Source organism: Ipomoea nil, unplaced genomic scaffold (assembly GCF_001879475.1).
Source record: "Ipomoea nil cultivar Tokyo-kokei standard unplaced genomic scaffold, Asagao_1.1 scaffold2928, whole genome shotgun sequence".
Classification (NCBI taxonomy): Eukaryota; Viridiplantae; Streptophyta; class Magnoliopsida; order Solanales; family Convolvulaceae; genus Ipomoea; species Ipomoea nil.
The window spans coordinates 2222987-2249877 of record NW_017619356.1 but is presented as its reverse complement, the minus strand read 5'-3'; the positions used below and the strand labels follow the sequence as shown (position 1 = coordinate 2249877).

General features: G+C 37.0%; 1 protein-coding gene across 1 annotated transcript; it reads left to right on the top strand.

The window, feature by feature from the left end:
* Nucleotides 1-23119: 23119 nt before the first annotated feature.
* Nucleotides 23120-23761, top strand: LOC109162277. Its single transcript, XM_019310997.1, has one exon. It carries the CDS (start codon nucleotides 23120-23122, stop codon nucleotides 23759-23761), a length of 642 nt encoding a protein of 213 aa, XP_019166542.1.
* The last annotated feature ends 3130 nt before the right edge of the window (nucleotides 23762-26891 follow it).

The window sequence follows — 26891 nt, the reverse complement described above, 5'->3', positions numbered from 1 at the left end:
AGGAAAAATAGAATAATCAAATGATTTGTATGATTGATGTCACAATGTTTTTGTATGGTCTATGAACTTGGAGTATGGCCATTAGACAATTTGCAATGATGTTCTTCGATTATCTGTTTATCATGCTTTTAAGTTTTTTTTTTATCTATTGATATTTTTATGTCTTGAAAGGTAACATTTTTAGCTTAGATTGTATTAAAATCGCATAAACTGGAAAATTGCAAAATTCATTATCATTAAAATCCAAAAATGCGAATAGGAATTTTTGTTGCTAAAAATACCTTTCCTAGAGTCAAAATCAAATGTTAAACTCGTCATGGCTATGTCTAGAATAATAAAATCTTTTGAAAAATAATTTTTTTTTAAAAAAGACAAGCCAAATGACTGAGTATAGGTTTTGGCGTCATCAAAAAGGGGGAAAATTGATAGGAATATTTTTGTAAGTTTTGATGAGCCAAATGTACTATAGATCCCCTTAGTTTTTAGGTCTCTAGTATAAGCATCATAAATCAGAGTATCGAGTCAAAGGAAATCTACCATATGAAGAACAAAATTAATTTGAGCAATTAATTTTGGTCCTACAATTATTCATCCGGGAAAGAAGCATAAAGGAATAGCGTTACAACAAATGACCGGATGAGCATAACAGCGAAATGGTAGAAATCCTTACAAAAAGCGATCATACTCGAGATTGATTCCCGCTAAGGGTTTATTTTTTACAAGTCAAGAATTCGGACAAGCACAATGTTCTTAAGGAGCACGATGTGTACAAGCACAATGTGTGAAAGGAGCACAATGTGAACAAGCACGATGTGTCCAAAGGAGCACAATGTGACCAAATCAGAAAAGCACAATGTTTAAGTCAAACAAGCAAGAAGTGCCTAAGTCAAAGGAGCACAATATGGCAAAGAAGCAAGATGATCAGAAAATGGATAAATTCGAAGGAATTTATTTTGAATCTACCCACATGTCACAAGAGTCCAAAGTTTCTTGAAGATATGATCAGAACGGGAGAAATATTTATGAAGGCATGAATATAAAAACTTATCCTAGAAATAAATTCTATCAGAAGAATTTATTTCAAAGATTCGTTGGAAATTCAAATTGACAACAAAAATAATATTTTAAGAAACAACTTGAAAATCAAGTTGAGATAAAATATTATTTTGTCAGTGAAGTTGACAATCAAATCAAAATTGAAGATCCACTATTGTCAACAATATCAGGCTATGAAGATTCAAATTTCAACTATCAAATTATCCCACTCCAACGGATATATTTGATTATCTATAAAAGGGCCATGAAGACTTGAAGAAAGCATAGAGGTGAATACAAAGAGAAGATACACACAGATAAACAAGTGCAAAATTCGAAAAGTGCAAGTGCTCAAATATTCTTTAGAGACTTAGTCTGAATAGTCTCAAAAATAGTTGGAGAGACATACAATTACCTTTGTATTTGTAATTGTTAGAAGAGTATAGCTGTGTGAAAAATACTCTTGTGAGTGTAGCTGTGTGCAAAACACTCATGATTGCTAAGTGTAGTTGTGTGCAAAACAATTGGTTGGCGTTGAGTATAGTTGTGTGGGAAATACTCGTAGTTGAGTGTAGCTGTGTGCGACACACTCGGAGTTGGGTGTAGCTGTGTGCAAGACATCCTGAAGAAGTGCTTGTGTAGCGCTTATTCACTATTGTAACTATGTGTTGAAATTAGTGAATTACTCCTAGAAGTGAATGGAGTAAAGTGGACTAGGAAGATTACGCCACTTCCGAACCACTATAAAAAGCCTCTCTCATTTACATACTGCACTGACATAATTCGCTCTATCTATCTATCTTATCTGACTAACCCGTTTACTATTCACTGTTAATCTTAATCCTTCGGGTTTAGCATGTTTTCACGTACGCATGTAACTCAAACTTTCTATGCTTAACATTTGAATTATTCTAAGCAAGTTTGACATGTTGCATGTAACATTTATCATACGGTCAACGTGACACGAAGTTTTATCTATAGTCTTGAATATTATTGTTAAATATTGAGTGAACCATTTCTTTTAAATATTCAAGATATTCATGTCATCCTTACACCTCACCTGAACATTAATTCCACACGTGCATGTGATTCAAATTACTGATTGGGCATAACTCTTTACATACACTTATTTCGTTGTGCAGTTCAAACTTACTCTACTTACTTGTTACTTAGAGTTGAAGTTACCAATGAGTTATTTATTGTGAAAAAGCTTGAAAGTCTATTCACCCCCCCCCCCTCTAGACTTTCACCACCCTATCGGGACCAACACAGCTATTATGTCTGATATCATTGCCAATATGCCCAATACTGCCCGTGTACAAAGGGCTGTCCCGGTTATCTCTGTGCCGTTTGCATCCTCTAAGGCTAAAGGGAAGGCCAAGATTACTGATCCAGATGAAACTCCAGTTGCGCCTGTCCCAGCTCCAGCGGCTAAGAGAAAATTAAATCTGTTTGAAGATATTGAATTTGCGTCCGAAACTCGCCCGAGTAAACATTCTGAACATCGTCTGTTTGGTCTCGCTTTTCGTACTAGATCGAGGACTGGCATGTCTGCTCCAGCTCCTCCTCCGGCATCTGCTCCTACCCCATAGCCAGCAGCTTTGTCAAAATCCAAGACCTCTAAGGTTTCCAAGGAGAAAATGTTCAGGCCTATTCTGCTTTCACCTGCTCTGGAATCACTATGGCAACAACATTCAAATCGTGACATTCTTGTTGAGAATAACTTCAGTATTGAGTATCTCATCAGCACGTGTAACATCATTCCTCTTCTTCGTGCTCAAAATCTTCTCTAGACTATCTAAAATGTGGGAGCTTACTCTGCCTGGCTCATTCCGGAGTTCTATGAAAATCTCCAATCTGATTCTCTCCTGCCGGCCTCTCCGCATTATCATCAGGTTTTCTTACGGGATGTGTGGTATGATTTCAGTCCCTCTATTATATATGCTTATTTTCAGCGTGATGCTTGTGATGATTTCTTTGAGCCTGCTGGGGATTTTCTTGCCTCACACCTTACCCACAATGAGATCACAGTCTGGCCCAAGGAGTCTTCCCTCGAATGTCCTTACTACCGTATACTTTGTCCTGTTTCACCTAGCATCAAGCAACTGGATTCCCAACGTATCTGTGCACACTGTCACTAAGAAGATGGCCTCTCTGTTATATAAAGTCAGACATCAACTGCCCATTGATCTTGGTCATCTCATTTATCATCACATTATGAGTTTTGCTAAGAAGAAGGAAGCCAAGATTCATCTCCCGTTTCCATGTCTTATCACCGGGATTCTACAACAACAAGGTCTACGACTCTATTCTAACGAAGAGCTCTGCCATACCACTCACAAGACCTCTATGGACTCTCGCATCTTCCAAAGATCTCACTATGATGATCGGGCCACTCTCTCATCAGTTCCACCTGCTCCAGCTGATCCTCCAGCGACAGGCATAGACTCTACACCGACTGCTTCTGCTACTGATTCTGCTTCGACACTGGCTGTTCTTCGATAGCAAGTCACTTTTCTCTCTTCACACATTGCTACCATGAAGGATGCATCTCTTGCTCTTTAGTCTTCCATCTCTACTGCCGAGGCTCAGCTGCTCCGCACCAATCGACACATTGCTTCTCTTAAGGATGCTTCTACTGCTGCTCCTACTGGTGATGATGAAGCCTTGGAGACCTCCTCCTCCTCCACCTAGTTCTGATGCTGGAGTGCACGTAGTAAGAGGGAGTGCGTTTTTGAACTTACCATAAGTGCCAGTGAATAATGTGGTGTGCTCTATTTCTTTTTTGCTTCTACACTATGTGTAGTTATGTGTTAAGTTGTTGCGTGTTTTGCCTTGACTCTGTGATAAATGATACGCAACTACCTTATGTGAAATATATGTGCTCTGTGTTCTCGTTGTGTTTAATTATCTATGTGCTTGTATGCTTTAATTGTGTATGAATTCTCTGGCACAACATTGGTTAAGTCTAAGAAGGGTGTGTGTCTAGCTACTCCTGACTAGTGACTAATCCGCTTATCAATTGTATCTTTTATTCATCTGGCAATTATTTTGTCTTTTAAAGCCGATGATATCTTTTTGGTAGTTTTGTCAACTAATAGTCAACGGGGGAGATTGTAAGTGTAAATATGTTGCACATTTAAACCTCTTAATATTGGCTTAGATTAGTCGTCAAAGTAGTTCTGGATTAGTTGCTGGATTAGTCATAACGTCTGGAGTAGTTGAATGGATCAGCGCAAGAAAGTAATCCAGGAGATATGAAGCTTATTCAAATTATTTATTCAAGACCCTATCAAAGGGGAGATCTAAATCTACTGGAGCAGCCGAAATCAAGGATCGGAAGAGTGCTTGTTTTGAGGATCAAAGGATCCTTTACTACCTATATAAAATGCTACTTTGATTAGCATTCACTTACGCACTCTTTCATATTGTTTTACTCTGAAAGTCGTGGTTCATCTATACCAAACATATACTGTACTGTTGAGTGTGAAGAATGGCTTGTAATCAGATCATGAAGCAATGAAGAACGCCAGCACATCGGATCCACTGGAGTAGGTTCTGGAGTAGTTATAGGTTATACTGTAGTGTGTAATTAACTCTCCTCTTGTACTCCGTTTTTATCATAGTGGATTTGGGTTGATGTGAGTGGCCCCGCAGACGTAGGAGTGAGGCTCCGAACTGCATGAACATATCCTAGTGCATGCTTTCTTTTACTGCTATTTATTTTATGTTCTTTATTATATCTAGAATAGGATTGCATCTAGTCCAGCTTTATAAGTTAAATAAATTTATTTTCTTAAGCTAAATCTCGCATTCAAGACTCACATGCTTTTTCACATTTTAATACAAACACAACAATGCAATGCAAACATAATAAGGACCGATTATGCATTCGATATCCATAGTCATAGAACATACATGGATACATATACATACAATTTGGCATATAACCACATGTATTTACCATTTCAAAGCATCATGATTCATATAGAGCCTATCTCATATACATGAATTGAGAGAACAAATAAAGATAATATGTATTTACAAATTCATGTATTTACACAAATTCTTAACCATGTATTGATGAGGGGTTCATCACTCAAAAGTTGTTGACAAACATGAAGAATTATAACCCATTTCATAGAAACAATAATTGAAGGTTCCAAACCAAACTCATAGCCATATATACAGATAATATTTATATATAAACAGTGACGTATGATTCTAAAAACAAAATACAAAGAAAAAATGAACCAATAGTACCGTTCACCGGAGATTACATCAGAGACTCGTGTTGATAACGTGTTGTAATTCGACATATCAACTCGTTAGTTCTCGCGTGATGTTTGCATGGTAATGCTTGAAGATTGTATGTATATGAGTATATAGAATAGATAAGTAAAAGGGAGAGGAAGAACACAATGTATAGAACACAATCACATGAGACCATCTTTTCATTAAGCCTTCACCCTCAATTTATAGGGATGATTAAAACCTTTCACATCCTTTAACATAAGTAATGAAATAAGTAAAGGCTAACAAAAGGTCACAAGTTTAATGGCCATAATAATAAAATATTTATAACATAGATCACGGTCCATAAAATAAAAATTGCACTGTTGCCTTGTGGGCTTCCACTACTATTACATTTCTCATTATAAAAATATGAATTAATCTCATTTATCTATCACAATGACTAAATACCAATTAGAGTGGGACTGAGTCTAACTAATTTTCCCGTCATTCAGTATTTACTACATATAAATGTGTTCACCCACATTCACAAGTCGGAAGAAAATATAAGAAAACACTCACTACGAAAATACAGATCAAAGTATTAGAAAACACTCAATAATCTCTTCTCTTGTAGAAAGACTTTCTTGATCAATAGACGTTGAAAGTGCATTTAGGGTTATGTTCGGCATCAAGAAAGAGTAGGATATGGTGGGATTGATCGAAGCTGGGAGCATTATGCTGTGCATCCGTATGCACCATGCATGGTGCATACGGATGCAAAAATGACGTCGTTTTAATAAAAACGCGCATCCCACTTTAAAAAAAAAAATCAGTTTCGATTCCCCTCAACAGCATTATGTGTTCATACATTCTGGAATTTTAGTTCATCGATTCTGGAATTTTAGTTCATCGATTTTGGAATTTTAGTTCATCGATTCTGGAATTTTTGTTCATTCATTCTGGAATTTTAGTTCATTCATTCTGGAATTTTAGTTCATTCATTCTCGAATTTTAGTTCATAGATTCTGGAATTTTAGATCATAGATTCTGGAATTTTAGTTCATCGATTCTGGAATTTTAGTTCATTGATTCTGGATATATAGTTCAAATTATGCACAATATAATATTGTTGCTGGGAATCGAAACTTATTATTTTTTTTATAAGTGAGACGCGCGTTTTTAATAAAACAACGTCGTTTTTGCTTCCGGATGCACAACATAATTTGCCTCGAAGCTGTGATGAGTGTTGCAGCTTTGATTGTCCCTGACAAGCTGAAGAAACATAGAAGCTGTTGAGATTAACCGGAACAAGAAAACAATAATAATGGTAGAAAGGGTAGAGAATGCAAGATTTACGTGGTTCGGCAATATGCCTACGTCCACGGGAGTGAAACAATACTCTTATTCATAGTGATGGTGATAGTGGTGACACAACCCTTAGGGATACAACCAATATATTTATAGGCATCTAATCCCCGTACAAAGGGTCTACCCGTTTCACTCCCATTCCTAGTATGAGACAAACTCGTATTCCTAATCCATATATGAGACAAACACAACAATCTCCACCTTGGTGAATATGCTCTTTAGGAGAAAAGATAACTCAACAAATCTCCATGGCGGATATGCTCTTTAGGAGAAAAGACTTATCTCACCATCTACACCTTCACAAATATGCTCTTTTAGGAGAAAAGACTTATCTCACATCTCCACCTTCACAAATATGCCCTTTAGGAGAAAAACTTATCTCACATATGGGTAGGAACAACCATGCTCATCCCAAATAGCCTGCCACATGCACCACGCAGCATCAAACGTTTCCAAGTGCATGTACTCGAATTGCTTTGTCCCAAGCCATTCGTCCTCAGCCGTCCACTTGTTATACCAGTCGCGACTCATGCTAACTGCCCCATTCAGCTGACCTCCTGCATCTGGCCCATACCAGGTCCATGTCCCCTCAAGATTTCCACGCTGCCCCTAACACAACAGCGCCCCTGCAAAGTCACACTAAACCTGTGTGCCTTGCCCAATGATCCACAGACCAGCAATCACCACTGGTCAGCAACACGCACCATGCAGCATCAAACATTTCCCCGTGCATGTTCACGAACTACTTTGTCCCAAGCAGTCCGTCATACCAACCGTGACTCATGCCATGCCCAACCCATACCATACCAGTCGTGACTCATGCCAAGCCCGACCCATACCAGGTTCGCGACCCCTCCTGGTATCCGCGCTGCCTTACACTACAACGCCCCTCACCACTTTCTCATCTAGCATCTAGAAACATCCAACAAGTCCAAACAATGTTCGACCTTGTTCCTTGTAACTGCTAGAACATCACCTTCACTACAATAAGAGTCATAAGCATGTACCACGTCTGTAGCTTCCTGCTTCTTCAACTCCCCCAAATCAGCTTCTTCCAGATTAGTTGATTTTCCCACCTTCAAGGTTTTTTAGAAGGCCCTGGTGTGCCAACATATCTTTTACCCTAAACTGCCATAACCCAAAATTCCTTGTACCATCAAACTTTGATTCCTCGAATTTTGTATATGAACTGGTCATCTCAACAGTGCTCTGATACAAATTTGTTGAGATTAACCGGAACAAGAAAGAAATAATAATGGCATAAAGGGTAAAGAATGCAAGATTTACGTGGTTCGGCAATATGCCTACGTCCACGGGAGTGAAACAATACTCTTATTCATAGTGATGGTGATAGTGGTGACACAACCCTTAGGGATGCAACCAATATATTTATAGGCATCTAATCCCGGTACAAAGGGTCTACCCGTTTCACTCCTATTCCTAGTATGAGACAAACTCGTATTCCTAATCCATATATGAGACAAACACAACAGAAGCAGAATCCTGAAGTTGTTGTTTGATGAGGATCGGGTCCAGGAAATGCAACTCAAGAGTTGTTTTCCGATGACGAGCTGGGTTTCGACTCCGATGACGACGACGATGAATTCTTCAAGGTTACTTCTACGCCAAAGAACATATCCCATTCCCCAAAAATAATCAAGAAACTAGCTAGGGTTCAAGAAAACTGTAGAAGAAGAGTTGTCTCCCCCTCCATTGCCGCCATTAATGATCGTGCAGTGGCTCGTCAAGATAAGTCAATGGAAGCCACAAAGAAGATGTTAGGGTGCAAGTACCCTGAAGAAGAAGAAGAAGAACCAGAAAAGAAGGCGGTCAAGAAGAGGAAGATAGATTTCCCTGAACCTAAAAAGCATTGCCACAGTCACAGTAAGGCCAAACTTACCAGCGACCATGTCCGACAACTGAATGCAACTATCAAGAATGAATTGAAACCACAACATAGTAAGCCGAAGCCAAAGTCCAAATATTGATATTGTATCTAGCCAAAGTGCCAAACTAAACTATGTAATCTAAGAACTACATGTGTCTTGATCCTAGAATTCAAGCATATCAAAATTTGGGTACGTAGGCAGCCTTGATAGTTTATTACAAGGTTCAGCTGCAATTTTTAAGCATTTTTATACCTTGACATCCATGTAGGCTGATTTATCCTTTTATATTATTATTAAATCTTAATTGATAAATCTCTAATTCTTTAAATCTTCAATCTTCAACTACTTTTATGTATTTTCATATTATATTGTATGTATAATGTATATTGTCTGTGTGACTGTGTTTATGTATATAGGCATATAGCAGGTTCTACATCTACAAGTTGCAAAGCAGTATGAACTTAAATTACACAATAAGTATTATGATGACTACTTTTTGAGTAAATGCATAATCAATTGTTAATCTAAGTTGTCTGCAAGATTTCCACATAATTGACAAAAATTTAAGACTTTTAAATTAGTGTTAACCCATGTATCTGTAATCTGTCTAACTAATCAACTAAAACATAGATAAAAAGCACCCTCTTTAGGAAGGTTCAAGGTAAATACAGATGCATCATTTGATTATGCAAATAACTCTTATAGGCATGGGCTGGGTTTTAAGGAATGAGGAGGGTATATATGTTTATCGCTGCCAAGGGAATTAATTTGCGAGGTTGCGAGGGAATTATCAAAAAAAAAATAAAAAATTGCGAGGTTGTTTCAGCGTGAATGAAGCCGAGACATACTGTATTCAGGAGGCTCTAAGTTGGCTTAAAGACTTGGGGCTGGGAGATTGGACGTTGAAACAGATTCACAAACAGTTTTTCATGCTATTACTGCTGCTCTTTTTTATTCAGCTTTTGGTATTTTAGTTGATGACATTAAAGAATCTACATCTATGTTAAATAATGTAGTATTCCACTTTGTAAAGCGATCTGCGAATCGTGCCGCCCACCTTGTTGCTAGGGAAGCCGTCTATGTGTCAGGTTGCGGGGAATGGATCGATCTCCCACCCCCTTTTCTTGTTGGCTGTTTATCTGTTATGCAATGAATTAAGTTCTTACCCTAAAAAAAACACAGGTAAAAAGCAGTTTACTAATCAAGATTATCACAACCATTAGTGTTAGGCAGAACACCCATCACATTATTGTCATATGCTACCGTGCTTTGATAATTGATATGGTTCAAGATTATGTACAAATTAGTATCTGTTTTGTTTGCAGTGTATTCTGTTTATGTATATGAATATATGATGTTCAATAACATTGTTATTGAATTAATGATGGTATTGTATGGAGCAAAAGTAATAGCAATTAACAAATTGTTATTTAAATTCAGATATGAATTCTTTTTTTTAAAGAAAATATACTTTTGAGTATCCATCTAATTAAGGTAGTCACGGAGTCTAAGTACAAGGCCTGTCATAAATATTTTTAAATTTGCATATTGGTCTCCACTCAAATAAAATCCTAGATCCGCCCCTGCTAAGAGGGGAGAGAGAGCCAAATTAAATATGTAACTCCCATTAGCACATGAGTTCAAGCTTGTTGTTGTTGTTGTTATAGTTTTATAGAGCAAATTACACTTTTGGTCCTATGACTATAGGGGGCACGTTAATTTCGGTTTGTGACTTTTAAAAGTAATAATTTAGTCCTTTAACTATGCTTTTTTAGTAGATTTAGTCCTCCCGGCCAAATCACTAGTAGAAATTGACTGAAAAAACTTAAACTTTTTTAAATTTTTTATTCATGAGGGCAAAATGGTCATTTCATCCCCATTTCTTCTTCTTCCTTGTTGCGCCTGCAATGAACTAGGGTCACGATCGAACAGGAAACTGAAACATGATCCGATTAAAGAGATCCACGTAACACAAGACCACACAGTGTACTTTGATTATACCTTTCTCTCACAATTCAAAATAAGATTTAGGGTTTAGGGTTTCGTTGTCAACAAAAACGAGGCTAAGATTTGTGAAATAGGGCGGAGGAGAAGACGCACCTCCATGGCTGCAGACCTACCGGTCGCCCCGCCAAGATACGGGTCGGATAATTCCCCAACCCGGTGAACTAAACAAAAAATTCCGTTTATCATCACGGCCTACACAAACATCATCATCATCATAAACAACAACAACAACAACAATGGTTTTTCCGGCGGTGAAGCTGGAAACCTAGGTTACCAAAAAGCTATAATTATATGAAGTTGAAGCAGAAACAGCATATACAGAAGTAACAGATCAGAGTTAATTCCAGTTCAGATCCCAGAGGTGGAAGTTCACAAGAACGTTTTTACTTGGCATGAAAATGATAGATCAAGAAGCAGAGATGAAGGTCCCCTCACCACTTCTGCTTGGCCACTAGCAGCAAGGAAGAAGAAGAAATGGGATGAAATGATCATTTTGCCCTCATGAATAAAAAATTTAAAAAGGTTTAAGTTTTTCCAGTCAATTTTCACCAGTGATTTGGCCGGGAGGACCAAATCTGCTAAAAAAAGTATAGTTAAAGGACTAAATTATTAGTTTTAAAAATCACGAACCGAAATTGACACGCCCCCTATAGTCATATGACCAAAAGTATAATTTGCTCTAGTTTTATACTTCTATTATTGTTCTTGTTGTTTTGTTGTATGTTTGTTAGTGCTGAGGTAATATTATTTTTTGAATGTTTATTGCATTTATATTCATTAATTCATAATACAATGTATAAAGTTTATTCGTTATACAGAATCAAATAATAGAATATATCTTTAATTCTATTGCTTACCTATTTCAACGAATAAATTTTTGATTCCCTCATAGTGGTAGTAATGGAGTGAAATGATTTGAAGATGAAATGCTTTAATATGGTGTACTTTTTATGACCATTGCTCTGACATGGTTTACTTTTTTCTGCTTAATTTTTTTGGCCATATTGCTTGTTATTATTGTTACTAGTTTTTTACGCGATTAGTATAATGCCCAATGCTTTTCTTAAATAAGTATTTTAAAGTATATCAAAGTAAGATTATATTAGAATTGTTCATGCATAGGTAATTGAATGTTGAATTTGTGTATTTAAATTGGTGATTCTAAGTTTACAAATGCAAGATAATATAGTCAAGATTGATTACAATTTTCAATAAAATAATTGTATGGATATGGTTGAAACCAAATATGGGACATAAAGGAGAGCAAATAAAAATTAAAGCATAAAATATTAAATATAGACTAATATTGTTTGAGGAGATTCCGTTGGTTAGAGTTCTATTAAGACTTTAATATTAGAATTAGATTAATGTTGTGGTTATAATTCTATATTTGACTTTAATATTAGAATTAGACTAACGGTAATTAACTATATTTAATGGAAAAGTTAACGGATCGGATAATCATATAATTAAGGATAAATTAGAAAATCTCAAAGAAAAATTAAAATCTGAACAATCTGAACTATTCATTTGTTGACGGTCATTTTTTCTACCCAATGTTTATAATTAAATAGATATTTAAAAGATTATATATGGGAAGTTCAACATAAGTAATAATTTAATGTCTAATTTGTTTATTTAAATATGTAATTCCAATTCATAGTATATGAATACAATGTAATATATGAGATTCATTATGATTGTTACTAAACTTTTTTTAAATAGTAAGTATTTTTGTTGCAAAGGGTTCTAATATATTTAATGAATGCACATATATACAAGATCAATGAATGAATCAACGGTCGTCCTTTATGTGGTTTGCTCAGTGTTCATTTAGTTCAACCATTATTGTTGGATCAATTATTATGGATAAAGAAATTCCTAATTTAAGAAATTTTGATGTAGTAAAAATTAAATTTTTTTAATTATAATGTAACCCAAAGATATTGGACGATTGGTAAATATGACGTAACCCAAAGATCAAAATGCTAAAGAAAGTGTTTCGGTTATTCAACAGTTTGACGCAACAATTTGTTCCAAACCACTGAAAATACAAACATTGCAATTTACAATATTTTCACTTAACGTTTTTTAGAATGATTTCCCCAAAACACACCTCTATATTTTTTTTAAAAAATTATTATTAAAACAATTATAATAATAATAATAATAATAATAATAATAATAATAATAATAATAATAATAATAATAATAATAATAATTATTATTATTATTATTATTATTATTATTATTATTATTATTATTATACCCTTAGATCATTTTAAATGTTAATTTAAACAACTAATTTTTTCAAATATCTTTTTACCAACCGTTATATAATTCGCTGGTCAAATCCGCTAATGCTAACCGCTAATTGTTGATTGTCAAACAAGGACATTGCGAGGTAGTTTCTCACTTCAATTTGTTGTGTGATTTGAATACCCTCTTTTGTCAACAAATCCCTAAGTAGTTAATATAATTGGGCTTATTAATTTAAATTTTTTCATGGTATTAATAAAATAATTGGTGAATAAATATATAGCATTATTTTGTATTATAACTTTGATATTTAATTAAAAAATAGTGCACAAAAAAGATAATAGACAATGTAGTGAATATAATCAATTGATGAATTTGAATGTAAAGAATTTTAACATTGGAGAAAAATAAAGACAATATAACTAATGCAATTTTTTCTCTTAATTAATATATTGATAATGAATAATTTTTTTTAATAAAGACATTGTATGAAAAATGTAGCGAATATAATCAATTGATGAATTTGAATTTTGAATGTAAAGAATTTTTTATATTCGAGAAAAATATAGACAATATAACTAATGAAATTATTTCTCTTATTTAATTTATTGATAATGAATAATTTTTTCTTTTTTGAATAAAGGCATTGTAGACACATAATTCTAAATTAAAGAAATGCATATGTATTATTTTTTGTTGTAGCTACTAAATTATTATTTAATTTAAAGAGTAAAATAGAGTACTAATTATGCCAACTTTGATTGTGATGTGATTTGAACTTAAGACCTTTCTTATTGAAATCAATGAGTAAGTTAACAGTGAACTAACAGAAATTAACGGAAAAGATAATATTTAACGGAAAAGTTAATGGATAATCATATTCATTAAGGATAAATTAGGAAATCTTAAGAAAAAATTAAAACCTGATCAATATGAGCCATTCATTTGATTAAAAAATTTGACCGCCATTTTTTCTACCCATTATAGCCTGGCTCTCTTGGGCTCTTATTAGTATAGTAGATATTGTTTTTACTTTTCCAATCTTCTTTGTCCTTTACCATTCTTTTTTTTTTTTTTTGAATGCTACTAGCTCTATTACAATGTAGCATCTGTTCATATACTTTCTCAACCTACTGAAACACAAAGAGCTAATAACGCCTCCACTGAGGCTTGAACTCACAATCTTCCAAATGGAAGTCCAACCCGGGTACCATTGGACCACATAGTCCTGGTTCCTTTACCATTCAATTTATGTTAATAAAACTTTTTTGTTATAGTCCGAACAGTACTTGGTTCTTGTAAAATTTTGTTAAAAAAAAAAAAAATTTATAAACAGCAAAACGTGTTATACTAACACTGCCATTTCCATTGTCACAATAACTACGGTCAATCTCATAGTTACAATAACTAATGCATCTAAAATATCTGTTGAGACAATTTTGTGTCACTACATATTTGTCAAATTTGTACCACATTATTTTCTACCAAAAACATTAGGTAAATTTATACTAAAAATACTTCAACAGAGGAATTAATTTGTTGAAAGCAACAAATTAACAAATTACTTGCTTTCAACAAATTAACAAATTACTTGTTCAGCTATTGACTTGTCCTCTTTTCATTCGTTCTTGGATTAATCGCAACTTGACTTTTTGCCTCAGGCGACATAAAACATACAAATAAATTTATAATAGCTGATAAATAGTATATGAAATATACACAATTTAATAGATGTTTGACATGCACTTACATTTAAAATTTGTGCTCCATTTTTTGGGTTGATACACACAGGGTTAATCTAACTTTATAGAGGAAATGATAGAGTTGTCACATGTTGAATTATAACACGGCCTATTGGACTGTTAAATTATAGAATTTTGATATGTGTGAAATGATTAGGAAATTGAATTTTAATAAATTGAATACGATTAGGAATATATAGAGAGATCAGATGTGGAGGAGCTCTTATGTAAAAATAGAGTTAAAATCTCAGCTATTGATTTTGTCCAAATCAACAATCTATAATGAAGATTTTTTTTTTTTTAAGTTAAAAACGTACACTACACAGAAAACAATTTTAACGTCACCATTTTAACGTCGGATTTTAGAAAATCCGACGTTAAATATTTAAAATTATTTTTTATTTTTTTAAAAAATACATATGACGTTGGTTATATAAACAAATAACCGACGTCATATATAATCAAAATTTAAAAAAAAATGAAAGTAAAATAGTTACGATATCGGCCGACGTAATTGGCCGACATCGTAATCTAATTTTAAAAAAATGAAATTTAAATAACATACGACGTCAGCTAATTAATTAGCGATGTCGTATGCCATTTAAATTTTAAAAAAAATAGGAATTAAAATAAGATACGGCGTTGGCTAGTTAATTAGCTGACGCCGTATTCTGTTTAAATAAAAATAATTATTATTATAATACATACGGCGTTGGCTAATTACTTAGCCGACGCCGTATACTTAATATAAAAAAAAAAATTACGGCGTCGGCTAGTTAATTAGCCGACGCCGTAATCTATTTAAATAAAAAATAATTATTATTATAATACATACGGCGTCGGCTAATTACTTAGCCGACGCCATATACTTAATCTAAAATAAAAAATAATAATTAATTTACGGCGTCATGGGCCGCGTGAAGACATTAAACATATAATGGAAACGTATGTAAATTTATATAATTAATTAATAGTTATCATTAAACTAGTGATGCCAAGTATTTATATATATTTTATGTCTTATATTAATAGGTGTATGACTGCAACAAACATGATGAGTGGAAAGAAACAAAATCGTTCACCAAAATGGACTATATGTTCGGTAAGTACTTCATTCACTTTGTAAAACATGCAAACTTATTGTGTTTTATTAATTTATTTTAATTTTATTGTAATTCAAATGTAGTGTGCTATACAAAAAGGGACCACCGAATGTGGTTATTATGTGATGAAGTTCATGTTGGAAATTGTTTCCAACAACCTAAGCAAAGGAATGGATAAGGCAAGTAATTTCATAATATATCTTTTTTCTTCAAATGTTTAAAAATACTTGCTTATTTATTATTTTTATTTCTTTTGAACTTTGTAGGCTTTGGAAAGACAAGGAAGATTGCCCTACAACAAACAAAGAGATTGATGAAGTTAGAGACAAATGGTCTAAGTTTCTTATTGATGAATGGGTTAATAAAACGCTTCTTAGTTGATACTTTACGTTTAAAATTAGTTTATGTTTATTGGCTTAATGTTTAGTAGTTTTGTTGAATTGTGTTACTTATATTAGTTTTATGTTTAGTAGCTTGAATTAGTTTAATGAATTGTGTTCTTTATATTAGTTTCATGTTTAATAGTTTGAATTAGTTTAATGAATTAGTTGATGTTGAATGTTAAATTGCTAGCTGCGCAGGATTTGAAAATTGATACAGATTGGGGTAGAAACCATAAAACAAATATAATAATAATAATAATAATAATAATAATAATAATAATAATAATAATAATAATAATAATAACATACGACGTCGACTTTTAGGGTAAAGACCCTAAAAGCCGACGTCGTATAGTTTTTAAAAATTTAATTAATTAACATACAACGTCGGGTTTTACCTAAAACCCGACGTCGTATGTTAATTATTTTAAAAATAAATAAACACTACTATACGACGTCGTATGTTAATTACTTTTTTAAAAAAAATAAATAAATACTATACGGCGTCGGCTTTATCCTAAAGGCCGACGTCGTATGTTAATTATTTAAAAAATAATAAAAATAAATACTATACGACGTCGGCTTTACCCTAAACGTCGACGTCGTTTGTTAATTAATTTAATTTAAAAAAAAAAAACATACAACGTCGGTTTTTTAACCTACGTCGTATCATTTACTTACTACGTCTCTAAAGTCGACGTCAAAAGATAACCAACGTTAAATGAGGTATTTTAACCGACCTTAAAATCGTTTTCTGTAGTAGTGGTAGTTGCATTATGGTAATTTAGTGTTTATCTTTTAGTGCATATTTTCTTTTTTCTTTACGTGCATTATTATTTTTCTTTGATTGCATATTGTTCCTTTTCCGAGTGCATGATGTTCACAATATAATTTACATACTAAATGTTCAAAATTTGAATTAACATTCAATATGTAAATTGTGTATTTTGGATCTGGATCCACTTGGTCCATGGTATAATGGTTGATCTAATGAGGCATCGGATAAAAATAAAGAAAGAATTGGGATTTTATTGTGGGAATAATATAATAAATCAGAAAATTATAATAATTAACTTGTTATTATTACACACAGTTTCACGTACAACACCCAGCGCCCTAGCTACACCTTCCGTCATCTGATCTCCGGTCATTCTCGATCACCACTCCATCCAGTAGCTATGAACGGTCGGAGAAGAATCATGTTCAGCTAGCGACGATATGATGCACCCCAGTTGCACGGGGACGGCAGTGATTCAAATTAAAGAATGTCATCACCGGCGAGATCAATCTGAAGAGGTTCAACGACAAAGAGAATGAAGCGGTAGTTCCTCCTGCAATGACGTCGTGGTTTCTGTGAGGTGAATTCAATTCGAAGATTAGCGTCCGAGAAAGGGTGCTTGCGAGTCTGAAGGACCAAAATGAGAAGCCAAAGTACACTGTATATGCAAAGAAGATTGATGCATGTAGTGAAGATAATTAAAATGCATGGTTCAGATCATATGTGATTTTGTATCAAATAAATTAAACTTTATTTATTCAGTCGTTATAAGAGTGTATGTGATGATGATGAACACAGTTTCTCTTGCATTATATTGTTTCCATCCATCACTATATTTTATTTCTGTGATAAAATAATTTAATTTCATGAAACCAGCAGCAATTTGACCTAATTCAAGTTCTATGTATGTATATATATCATAATTCAATTGTTGTTAATTTTTGGGTCTCAAGGAAACCCTTATCCACCACCCGATGCCGTGGACTGTGCTGGGTAAACTCTAGTCGTAGTGGACAAATGACTACAAAGAAGTAAATTAACATATAAGTTATCCGTAATTGACTGGCTCAAACCAATAAGACGAATAGGTTGCATGCTCCAATTGAAAACCAGACTTATAATATTGTGGTTACAAGTCAACGGTCCAACTTTATTAATTGAGGTTGTCCCAATTTGTTAATTTCCATTTGGAGATGTCTGGATATGGTATGCTATTATTGAATATACTGAATTTATTTTTTTTTTGTTAACATCTAAAATATAGACATTATCAATAATTCTTATCCATAAAAGAAGAATTTTTTTCATCCCAGGACCTCACACCCTGACCAACAAGATAAGGGATGAGTAAATCACGATGATGACTCAACGGTTCATCATTAGGTGAGAGGATCAATATTTCCCGTTATCATAATTTTTTCTTTTAGTAACGAGTGAAACCCGCATCCATTATTTGAAAGTGTGCACTAAATAAATCGCATATTGTGATATGGCCCGCAAGGGAATAACTTCTTTTATTATGGAGATGAGAGGAAGAAGCTTAATTATTTAAAATTATCATGAATTAAACGATTTTTTTTTAATTGTCACTAAATTTGTGTCGTTGAATCATGTATGTCAATGACTAGTGTCCACAATTGATTTATGGTTAAGGAAAATAAAAGAATTTATGATAACATCTATAATAATTTATATTCTAGATATTAACAATACATAAATAAATTCAAGGGTTTCTCTCTAGGGTTTTTCTAGAGCTCTCTCTAAATTTTTCTAGGGTTTCTTTCTAGGGTTTCGATTTGGCTTAACTTACTATGGTGATCAGTGCGACTGCTTCTGTTGTTGATTAGCGTGTGACTGTAGTGTGATGGAGCGACAGTCAGACGTAGCTGCTGAAGAGGAGTTGGTGGAGGGGTATGCGGGGATTACTCTTCATGATGAAGACGACGTACTGGTTCCGGCAGGGGAGTTCATCGCGGCGGAAACGGGGGAGAACCGACGTACGTGTGTGCTAGTAGGCAAGTTTTTGACGAGACATATGGTGAAACTAGAGTTTATGCGGGAGGTTTTGGCTTCCGTGTGGCAGCCCGTGTGTGGTGGGCAGGTCTCAGAATTACAACCTAATTTGTTTATGTTTGTTTTCTATCATCAGACGGACTTGCAGCGTGTGTTGGATGAGGGACCATGGTCGTTCGATAATCATACCTTAGTGTGTAGACCGGTGGAGGATGGGGTACTTCCGGTGGAGGTGGTGCTTGATAGTGTTGATATGTGGGTTCAGGTCTATGGACTCCCTATGGGATATACATCCATGGTCATACATGAGCAGGTTGGAAATTTTCTTGGTAGGTTTATGAAGGGGGATGAGAGGTTTGATGACCGACCGTGGAAGGCATTTTATCGGATCCGTGTCAGTATTCCGGTGGCTAAGCCGTTGCGGCGGAGGATGAAGTTGTCAAAACGGGATAATACGTGGTGTTGGGTGAATTTTAAGTATGAAAGATTACACACTTTTTGCTTCTTCTGTAGTTTGTTAGGCCATTCATACAAATTTTGTCTGTAAGCACGTATTTCAACTTTAACGGTGGACCAGTATCCGTATGGGGTTGAGATTAAAGCGGGGTTGCAGAGTGGACCGAGGCCGGTTGGCCATTCTTGGCAAATCCCGGTGGGGGGGGGGGGGGAAGATGGAGGAGGTGGTTGAGGGTGGGGGGATGCCGGTTGGCTTGGGGATGGATGGCGGTTTTGGGGGTGGTCCGGTAGGGCAGCCGGTGGCGGAGGAAGGGGTGTCGTGTGGACCGAAGAGGCGGAGGGAAGAGGGGCGGGATGGTGAGGGAGTTGGGGAAAGGGTTGGTGTGGATATGGCAATTACAGACATTTCAAAAAACTTGTTCATGGCGGGTTCTGGTTCCCAGACTCGCCCGTCATTATGAGTACTTTGAGTTGGAACTGTCGTGGCTTGGGTGATCCATGAACAGTTCGGGAACTACTGGATATGGCATCCAGGAAGAAACCTAATTTTATTTTTCTTATGGAGACAAAGGTTGGTAGAGAACATGCTGAGCAGTTACGTGTGAAACTGGGGTTTCAGGGCCTGTTTTATATCGATAATAGGGGGTTGAGTGGTGGCTTAGCCTTGTTGTGGAAAACGATGATACAGTTAGTCTGCTAAGTTATTCAAGAAATCATGTTGATGTAGTTGTGCGGATTAATGGTTTTGTGCCCTGGAGGATGACGGGATTTTATGATTTCCCGGATCGTAGTAGTAGGGAGGAGTCATGGAATCTGTTAAGACACTTAAGATCTCGCTCAACGCTGCATTGGGTGGTTTTGGGGGATTTCAATGACCTGCTCTTCCAGTATGAGAAGAAGGGATGTCTTTGGCATCCTGAATCTTTATTGATGGGTTTTAGTGAGGCGCTGGGGGATTGTGGTTTGGTGCAGGTCCCTATGATTGGGTACCAATTTACTTGGGAAAAGGGGGAAGGCACGGAGGATTGAATGGAGGAGAAGTTAGACAGTGTTGTGGCGTGTGATGAGTGGCGAGTGGTTGTGGAGGGTGCAAGGGTCTATAATATTCTTACTAGGAGATCGGATCATTCGGCTCTATTCCTGGACATTCGGCCAGGAGTGGGGAACCGAGTATGGCCTCGACAGTTTCGTTTTGAGATGGCCTGGTTGCTGGATGAGGGATGTAGAGAGGTGGTGGAGGAGGCGTGGGGACATGGGATGGAGGATTTGCAGACCCGGTTGGAGAGGTGCGGTTTGAGGCTTCAGAGTTGGGGTGGTGATCGTTTTCATAAGTTTGGAGAATGGATTGCTAATCTCAAGAAGCAGTAGATGAATTGTCGGGGTCGTATGAGCCCTCAGGCGTTAGAGGACTTTCGCCGTCTGGAAACCGAATTGGTGAGGCTTGAGAAGCAAGAGGATGTATTCTGGAGGCAGAGAGCTAAGTAATACTGGCTTCATGGGGCGGATGCAAATACTCGTTTCTATCACAGGTATGCTTCTGCCCGTAAACGTAAGAATACTATTTTACGCCTTAAAGATGATTTGGGTGGTTGGGTAGATGGTGATGCAATGAAACCGGTTGTAATGAATTATTTTAAAGACATTTTTACTGCTAATCCGGTTGTGAATGATGGGGCGGACTTTTTGCCTCTATCCCCACTCGTGTAACCCAGTCCCATAATGATTGGTTGAATCGACCTTATGATCCGGGGGAGGTAAGGGATGTTTTGTTTGCTATGTTTCCAGACAAGGCTCCGGGTCCGGATGGAATGAATCTGGGCTTCTATCAGAAATTCTGGGATATTGTTGGGACAGATGTCACTGGTTTTGTGCTGGAGTGTTTAAATACGGGGTCTTTGCCAGTTGGCCTTAATGAGTCAAATATTGTGCTTTTCCCAAAAACGCAGTCCCCGGAGGTGGTGACTGATCTGCGACCGATCGCCCTGAGTAATGTTGTGTATAAGGTAGTGGCAAAAGTTATTGCTAACCGTATGAAGCCCCTGTTGGGTGATGTTATTTCTGTTTCGCAAAGTGCTTTTATCCCTGTCAGGTTGATAACGGATAATATTTTGGTTGCTGCTGAGGTAGGCCATTTCCTGAACAGGAAACAGCTGGGAAAGGTGGGGTGGGGAGCACTGAAGTTAGATATGACGAAGGCATACAATAGAATGGAGTGGTCGTTCTTGAGGAAGATGATGTTGGCGTTTGGTTTTCAGGTGAGATGGGTGAACCTGATTATGGAATGTGTTATTACAGTATCATACAATGTCATGATTAATGGTGTGTCAGGAGGTCAGATTATCCCGTCCCGTGGGCTCCGTCAAGGGGATCCTTTGTCCCCATATTTGTTTATTATCTGTGCAGAAGGGTTATCATTGTTATTACAGTAGGCTTTGGATAGAGGTGTTGTACATGGGTTAAGGGTGGCGAGAGGGGCCCCTGCTCTCTCACATCTCTTTTTTTTTGCGGATGACAGTCTGTTGTTTTTCAAGTCAAATGTGGGTGAGGCACAGGCAATCAAACGGTGTCTTACATTCTATGAGGAGCTCTCTGGTCAGACCCATTAACTATCATAAATCAAATATTTGTTTTAGTAGAAACACTCAACAGTTGGATAGGGATATTGTTGCTGCAGCATTTGGGGTTCAGTAAGCGGTGAATTTTGGAAAATATTTAGGCTTGCCGGCTTTTGTTGGGAGGAATAAGCGTGCGGTGTTTGCATATGTGGAGGATAAGGTGAGCCAGAGAATTGACTCTTGGAATAAGAAACTTCTGTCACGGGCAGGGAAAGAAGTTTTATTGAAATCTGTGGCTCAGGCAATGCCGACTTTTACTATGAGTGTTTTTCTGTTGCCTGATTCTCTGTGTAAAAATCTGCAGCTTGTTATGAATAGATTCTGGTGGCGTAATGGGAAGGATGGGGGTGGAATTCATTGGCTTGCTTGGGATAAATTGAGTATTCCAAAGAAGTATGGTGGATTTGGTTTCAAGGATTTGAGAGCTTTCAATGTTGCTATGCTGGGCAAGCAGGGGTGGAGGTTTCTGACTAATCCCCAATCGCTAGTAGCAAAGGTGTATAAAGCCAGGTACTACCCAAATTCTGATTTTCTGAATGCCCAGGTTGGAGCTTTGTTGGAGGAGTATTATGGCTGCACAGGACCTGATTACTCGTAATATCAGGCGTAGGATTGGGAATGGTAACACTGCGTTGGTATGGGGAGATCCGTGGTTAATAGGGGATTCTAACCCAATGATTGTGTCGGATAAACCCCCTCATTTGGGGGAGGTTAAAGTGTCTGGATTAATAGACCCCGCATCCTCTACTTGAGACATTCCTTTACTTAATGAGTTATTTTCATCCAAAGATGTAGATCGGATTACTACAATACCTATTAGTCCTGCCTATGATGATATGTGGTATTGGCATGGGGACCCAAAAGGAATATATATAGTGAAGGGTGCTTACGGTGAATTAATGGGGACCGTTAATGTACCCCCTAGTGGCTTCTCATCTTGGAATAAGATTTGGAACCTAAAGGCTCCTCCTAAGTGGAAAGTTTTCTTGTGGAGAGCGGTGAGGGGTGTGCTTCCTACCACTATGAATTTATACAATAGGAGGGTAGAAGTCCCATTAGCAGGCCCTTTGTGTGCTCTATGTTCTGAAAATGTTTTACACTCTTTGGTGCAATGTGATTATTCTAAATGTGTGTGGAATGTTTCGGGTTTAATGGTGTAGAGTACGGTGGGTGATGACTTTGGTGCATGGCTCAAAATTTTATTGCAAAATGTTGATGAGAATCAATTCACATCTATGGTGGTCGTTATGTACCATATTTGGTTGCAACGGAACTCGACAGTATGGGAGTTCAAGGTGGGAAGGCCGGCGCAGGTACATGCGAAGGCATTTGCATCCCTTGATGCTTGGCGTGCGGCCACGTTTGGCTCGGATTGGCAGCAGCAGCCTATGGTACCCACTGCCGCGTCTGGGCAGTCGCCCTTGGTGCTCCAATGTTCATTCGATGCGGCTTTCTCGGCCGCAACAAGGAGAGCCGCTTTTGGCCTTGTGTTGCAAGATTCGAATGGTGTTTTCATTGCGGCCAAGAACGGTCCCGTACCATTGTGTCAGGGACCCTTTATGGCGGAGGCTTATGCGTGTAAGGAGGCCCTATCCTGGCTTCGAGATCGTGGGGTTACGGAAGTTGTGCTCCGGACAGACTGTTCGAACCTGTGTCACACTCTTGTCAATTCAGTGACTGAGTTTCACACTTATGATGGTGTAGCTGTTTCAGCATGTCAAGACTTGATGGATTTATTAGTTTCTTGTTCAGTTATTTACATTCCCCGCTCTTTAAATGTTTTAGCTCATTCGTTAGCTCAGGCAGCCTCTGGGCAGCCGAACTCTTCGATATGGGAGGAGTTTCCTCTTGCATTTGTTTCGGCTTTGATTAATTAATATATGCAGCATATTACTTTCAAAAAAAAAATCGATGCATTCAAAATTTTACTAAGTTGGAAAAGTAAGTCATATAAACTGATACGGAAAGTGTGTAAATGAATTATCACACTGGACCAATAATTGCATATACCACTGTGAACAAAGAAAATTGAATTATATTTAGAAATTCAAAATTCCGGTTACATATCAAGTATCAATGCGGTGTGGGTACAAGATCTCTTAATGTCCTCTGATTCTTCAATTTGATACCTTGAACACTCCACCATTGAAGGGCCTCCGGGTTTCAAGTGGCTTGATCTTCAAAGAAGGGCTTGTATATATAGCTTGTTCTTCTTGAAGGGCCTCCGGTTCAAATGGCTTGATCATCAATGGAGGTTTGGATCAATAGGCATAGGCATGATCATTATGGAGGAGGGACTATTACTTTCAGGATCACATTTTTTATTGTGATCTCTGAATAAACTTGATGTTTCTATCAATTGTTCCTAGGATATGTGATTACATAGAAATAAGAGGTCCTATTTATAACGATAGGATAGAAGAGTTTTGATAAACTAAACTCTTTTGATATTATCTAATTAACAAAATAGATAATATCAATATTATCCATACATAAATTTAAATATACTAATATTGATAAATAATCAATATTTATCAAAATTTAAGTGTCAACAAATGCCCCCTTGAGACTTGCTTCACCACCTGAGAGAATATACCACTTGAAAGTATGTAGTGTAAAGAAGTCTCGACACTACAATTAAAGATATAAGGCCGTTTCAACTCGTGCCAAGGAGTATCTTGAAGGATATGAGGCCGTTTCAACTCGTGCCAAGGAGTATCTTGAAGGATATGAGGCCGTTTTAACTCATGCCAAGGAGTATCATTTAGCCTCATCCATTTCAAATTTCCTATGGGGTTTGCCCCCATACAGGTTGAAAGTGCTTATGAAGAGATGAGAGGCAGAGCTGTCCCACTGGGCATGCCAATTTGTGATGAAAGAAAATTGAATTATATTTAGAAATTCAAAATTCCGGTTACATATCAAGTATCAATGCGGTGTGTGTACAAGATCTCTGGATGTCTGATTCTTCAATTTGATGCCTTGAACACTCCACCATTGAAGGGCCTCCGGGTTTCAAGTGGCTTGATCTTCAAAGAACAACTTGTATATATAGCTTGTTTTTCTTGAAGGGCCTCCGGTTCAAATGGCTTGATCATCAATGGAGGTTTGGATCAATAGGCATAGGCATGATCATTATGGAAGATGGGCTTTTACTTCCAGGATCATATTTTTTTATTGTGATCTCTGAATAAACTTGATGTTTCTATGAATTGTTCATTGGATATGTGATTACATAGAAATAAGAGGTCCTATTTATAGCAGTAGGATAGAAGAGTTTTGATAAACTCAAACTCTTTTGATATTGTTAATTAAGATAATATCAATATTATCCATACATAAATTCAAGTATACTAATATTTATAAATAATCAATATTTATCAAAATTTAAGTGTAAACAACCATATATAAACATCATGAAATTAAAATCAACAACAATCGAATTATGATAGAAAGAAATTAAAACACATCAGATTTGATTACAAACCGTATCTATACGTATGTACCTATGAATACACATTTCATTTACACATATAACTTGAATTAGGTTAAATTGTTGATTTTTTCATGAAATTAAATTATTATTTTTTTCAAGAAATAAAGTATACTGATGGAAGCAGACAACGTAAGAAAAACTATTGCATTTTTCTGGGGTTTTTTTTTTCATTAAAAAAAATTGATAAAAAAAAAACATATAACATATTTATCACTATTTATTTTTTATATTAATTTTTAAATGAGGAAATATGAAGTTCGTTAAATCTACATGATGGGTGAGGACCCCAGCCCAAGAAGATGGGCCCAGAGAGAAAGAGTCCAGAAGGGAAGACATGGGTCAATAATGAAAAAGTCCGGTGGTAGCCTGGGCCGGGTCCAGGAGTCGGCCCAGGCCCATGTGCGAAAGGAGACTCGGTCCAGGAGCCGTTAAGAAGCATTCAAGAGCCGCATTAAAGGAGACTCGGCCAAGGAGCCGTTAGGAAGCATTCAAGAGCCACATTCAAGAGGACTCGCCCAAGCGGACCTTTAGAAGTCCAAAGGGCCGTTGGCCGGCCCCGTAACGGCGCCCAAACAGCCTTATTCTATAAATATCCATGAAGGCAGTCTTTAATGTGCTTCAATTCGACCGGAAGGGAGCGTACTATATAAAGGCCCCTCCGCCCTTGCAATCGGGGCGGATCCATGCCAAGAGAATAGAGCGACACATTCCGACAACTACTCCTTTTCCGTTCTACTCCTAGCAATTTTGTTGAAAGGTGTATCCACCAACTAAGGTTGTGTTGGACCTCCTTGGGCCCAAAAACCAACACTGGCGCCGTCTGTGGGGATCGTGACAAAGAATTACATTCTCCTCTGAGCAGACAAGTACACAAGACGACCAAAGACATTTAGGAAATGTGAGAACTTCGCAACATGTCGGAGGAACGGAGCCAGGCGAATAACCGCAATAACGCTCCAGGAGTCGACCTGAGAGAGCAGCTGAATCAGCGAAACGCTCAAAGTCAAGAGAACGAGTCGGCATCCTTGAACCGACCTCCAACCATAATGCCGTTCACTCCCAAACAAATCCGAGCCCTAGGGCGGGCCATCGGCGCGGAAAACCGGGGAATGGGAGAACGGTCGGTCTCGCGACCGCCGCCCCGCGACCAACAGCCGCCTCAGAGATCCAGCGAAGGTAGGCGAAGAAATCGACGAGCGGAGAGTGTGCCGGTACGGTCGGTCTATTCTAGGCTCGGTCCAGATATCGTGCGCCGATCCGCGAGAGAGCGATTGGGAGAGAGAGAGTCCAGTCGCGTACCGGGGGGACTACCGAACCGAGAGGTTGTCTGAGAAAGGGCTCGCACTAGAAGAACAAGGACTCGGGCACGACGGTCCGAGCGACCTAGACGTAACAATGACCAACTGGCTGAGTCCGAGGCCAGTGAAAGCACGGAGTCCACCGGGAATCACACGCAAAATGAGGAGGATGTGGCTCAATTGGCCCGAGAGGTGCGAAATCTGAAGGAAAAA

What these genes read in the sequence shown, in the direction of transcription:
- LOC109162277 (XM_019310997.1), top strand. Translation starts at nt 23,120, where the DNA reads ATGGTGGTCGTTATGTACCATATTTGGTTGCAACGGAACTCGACAGTA.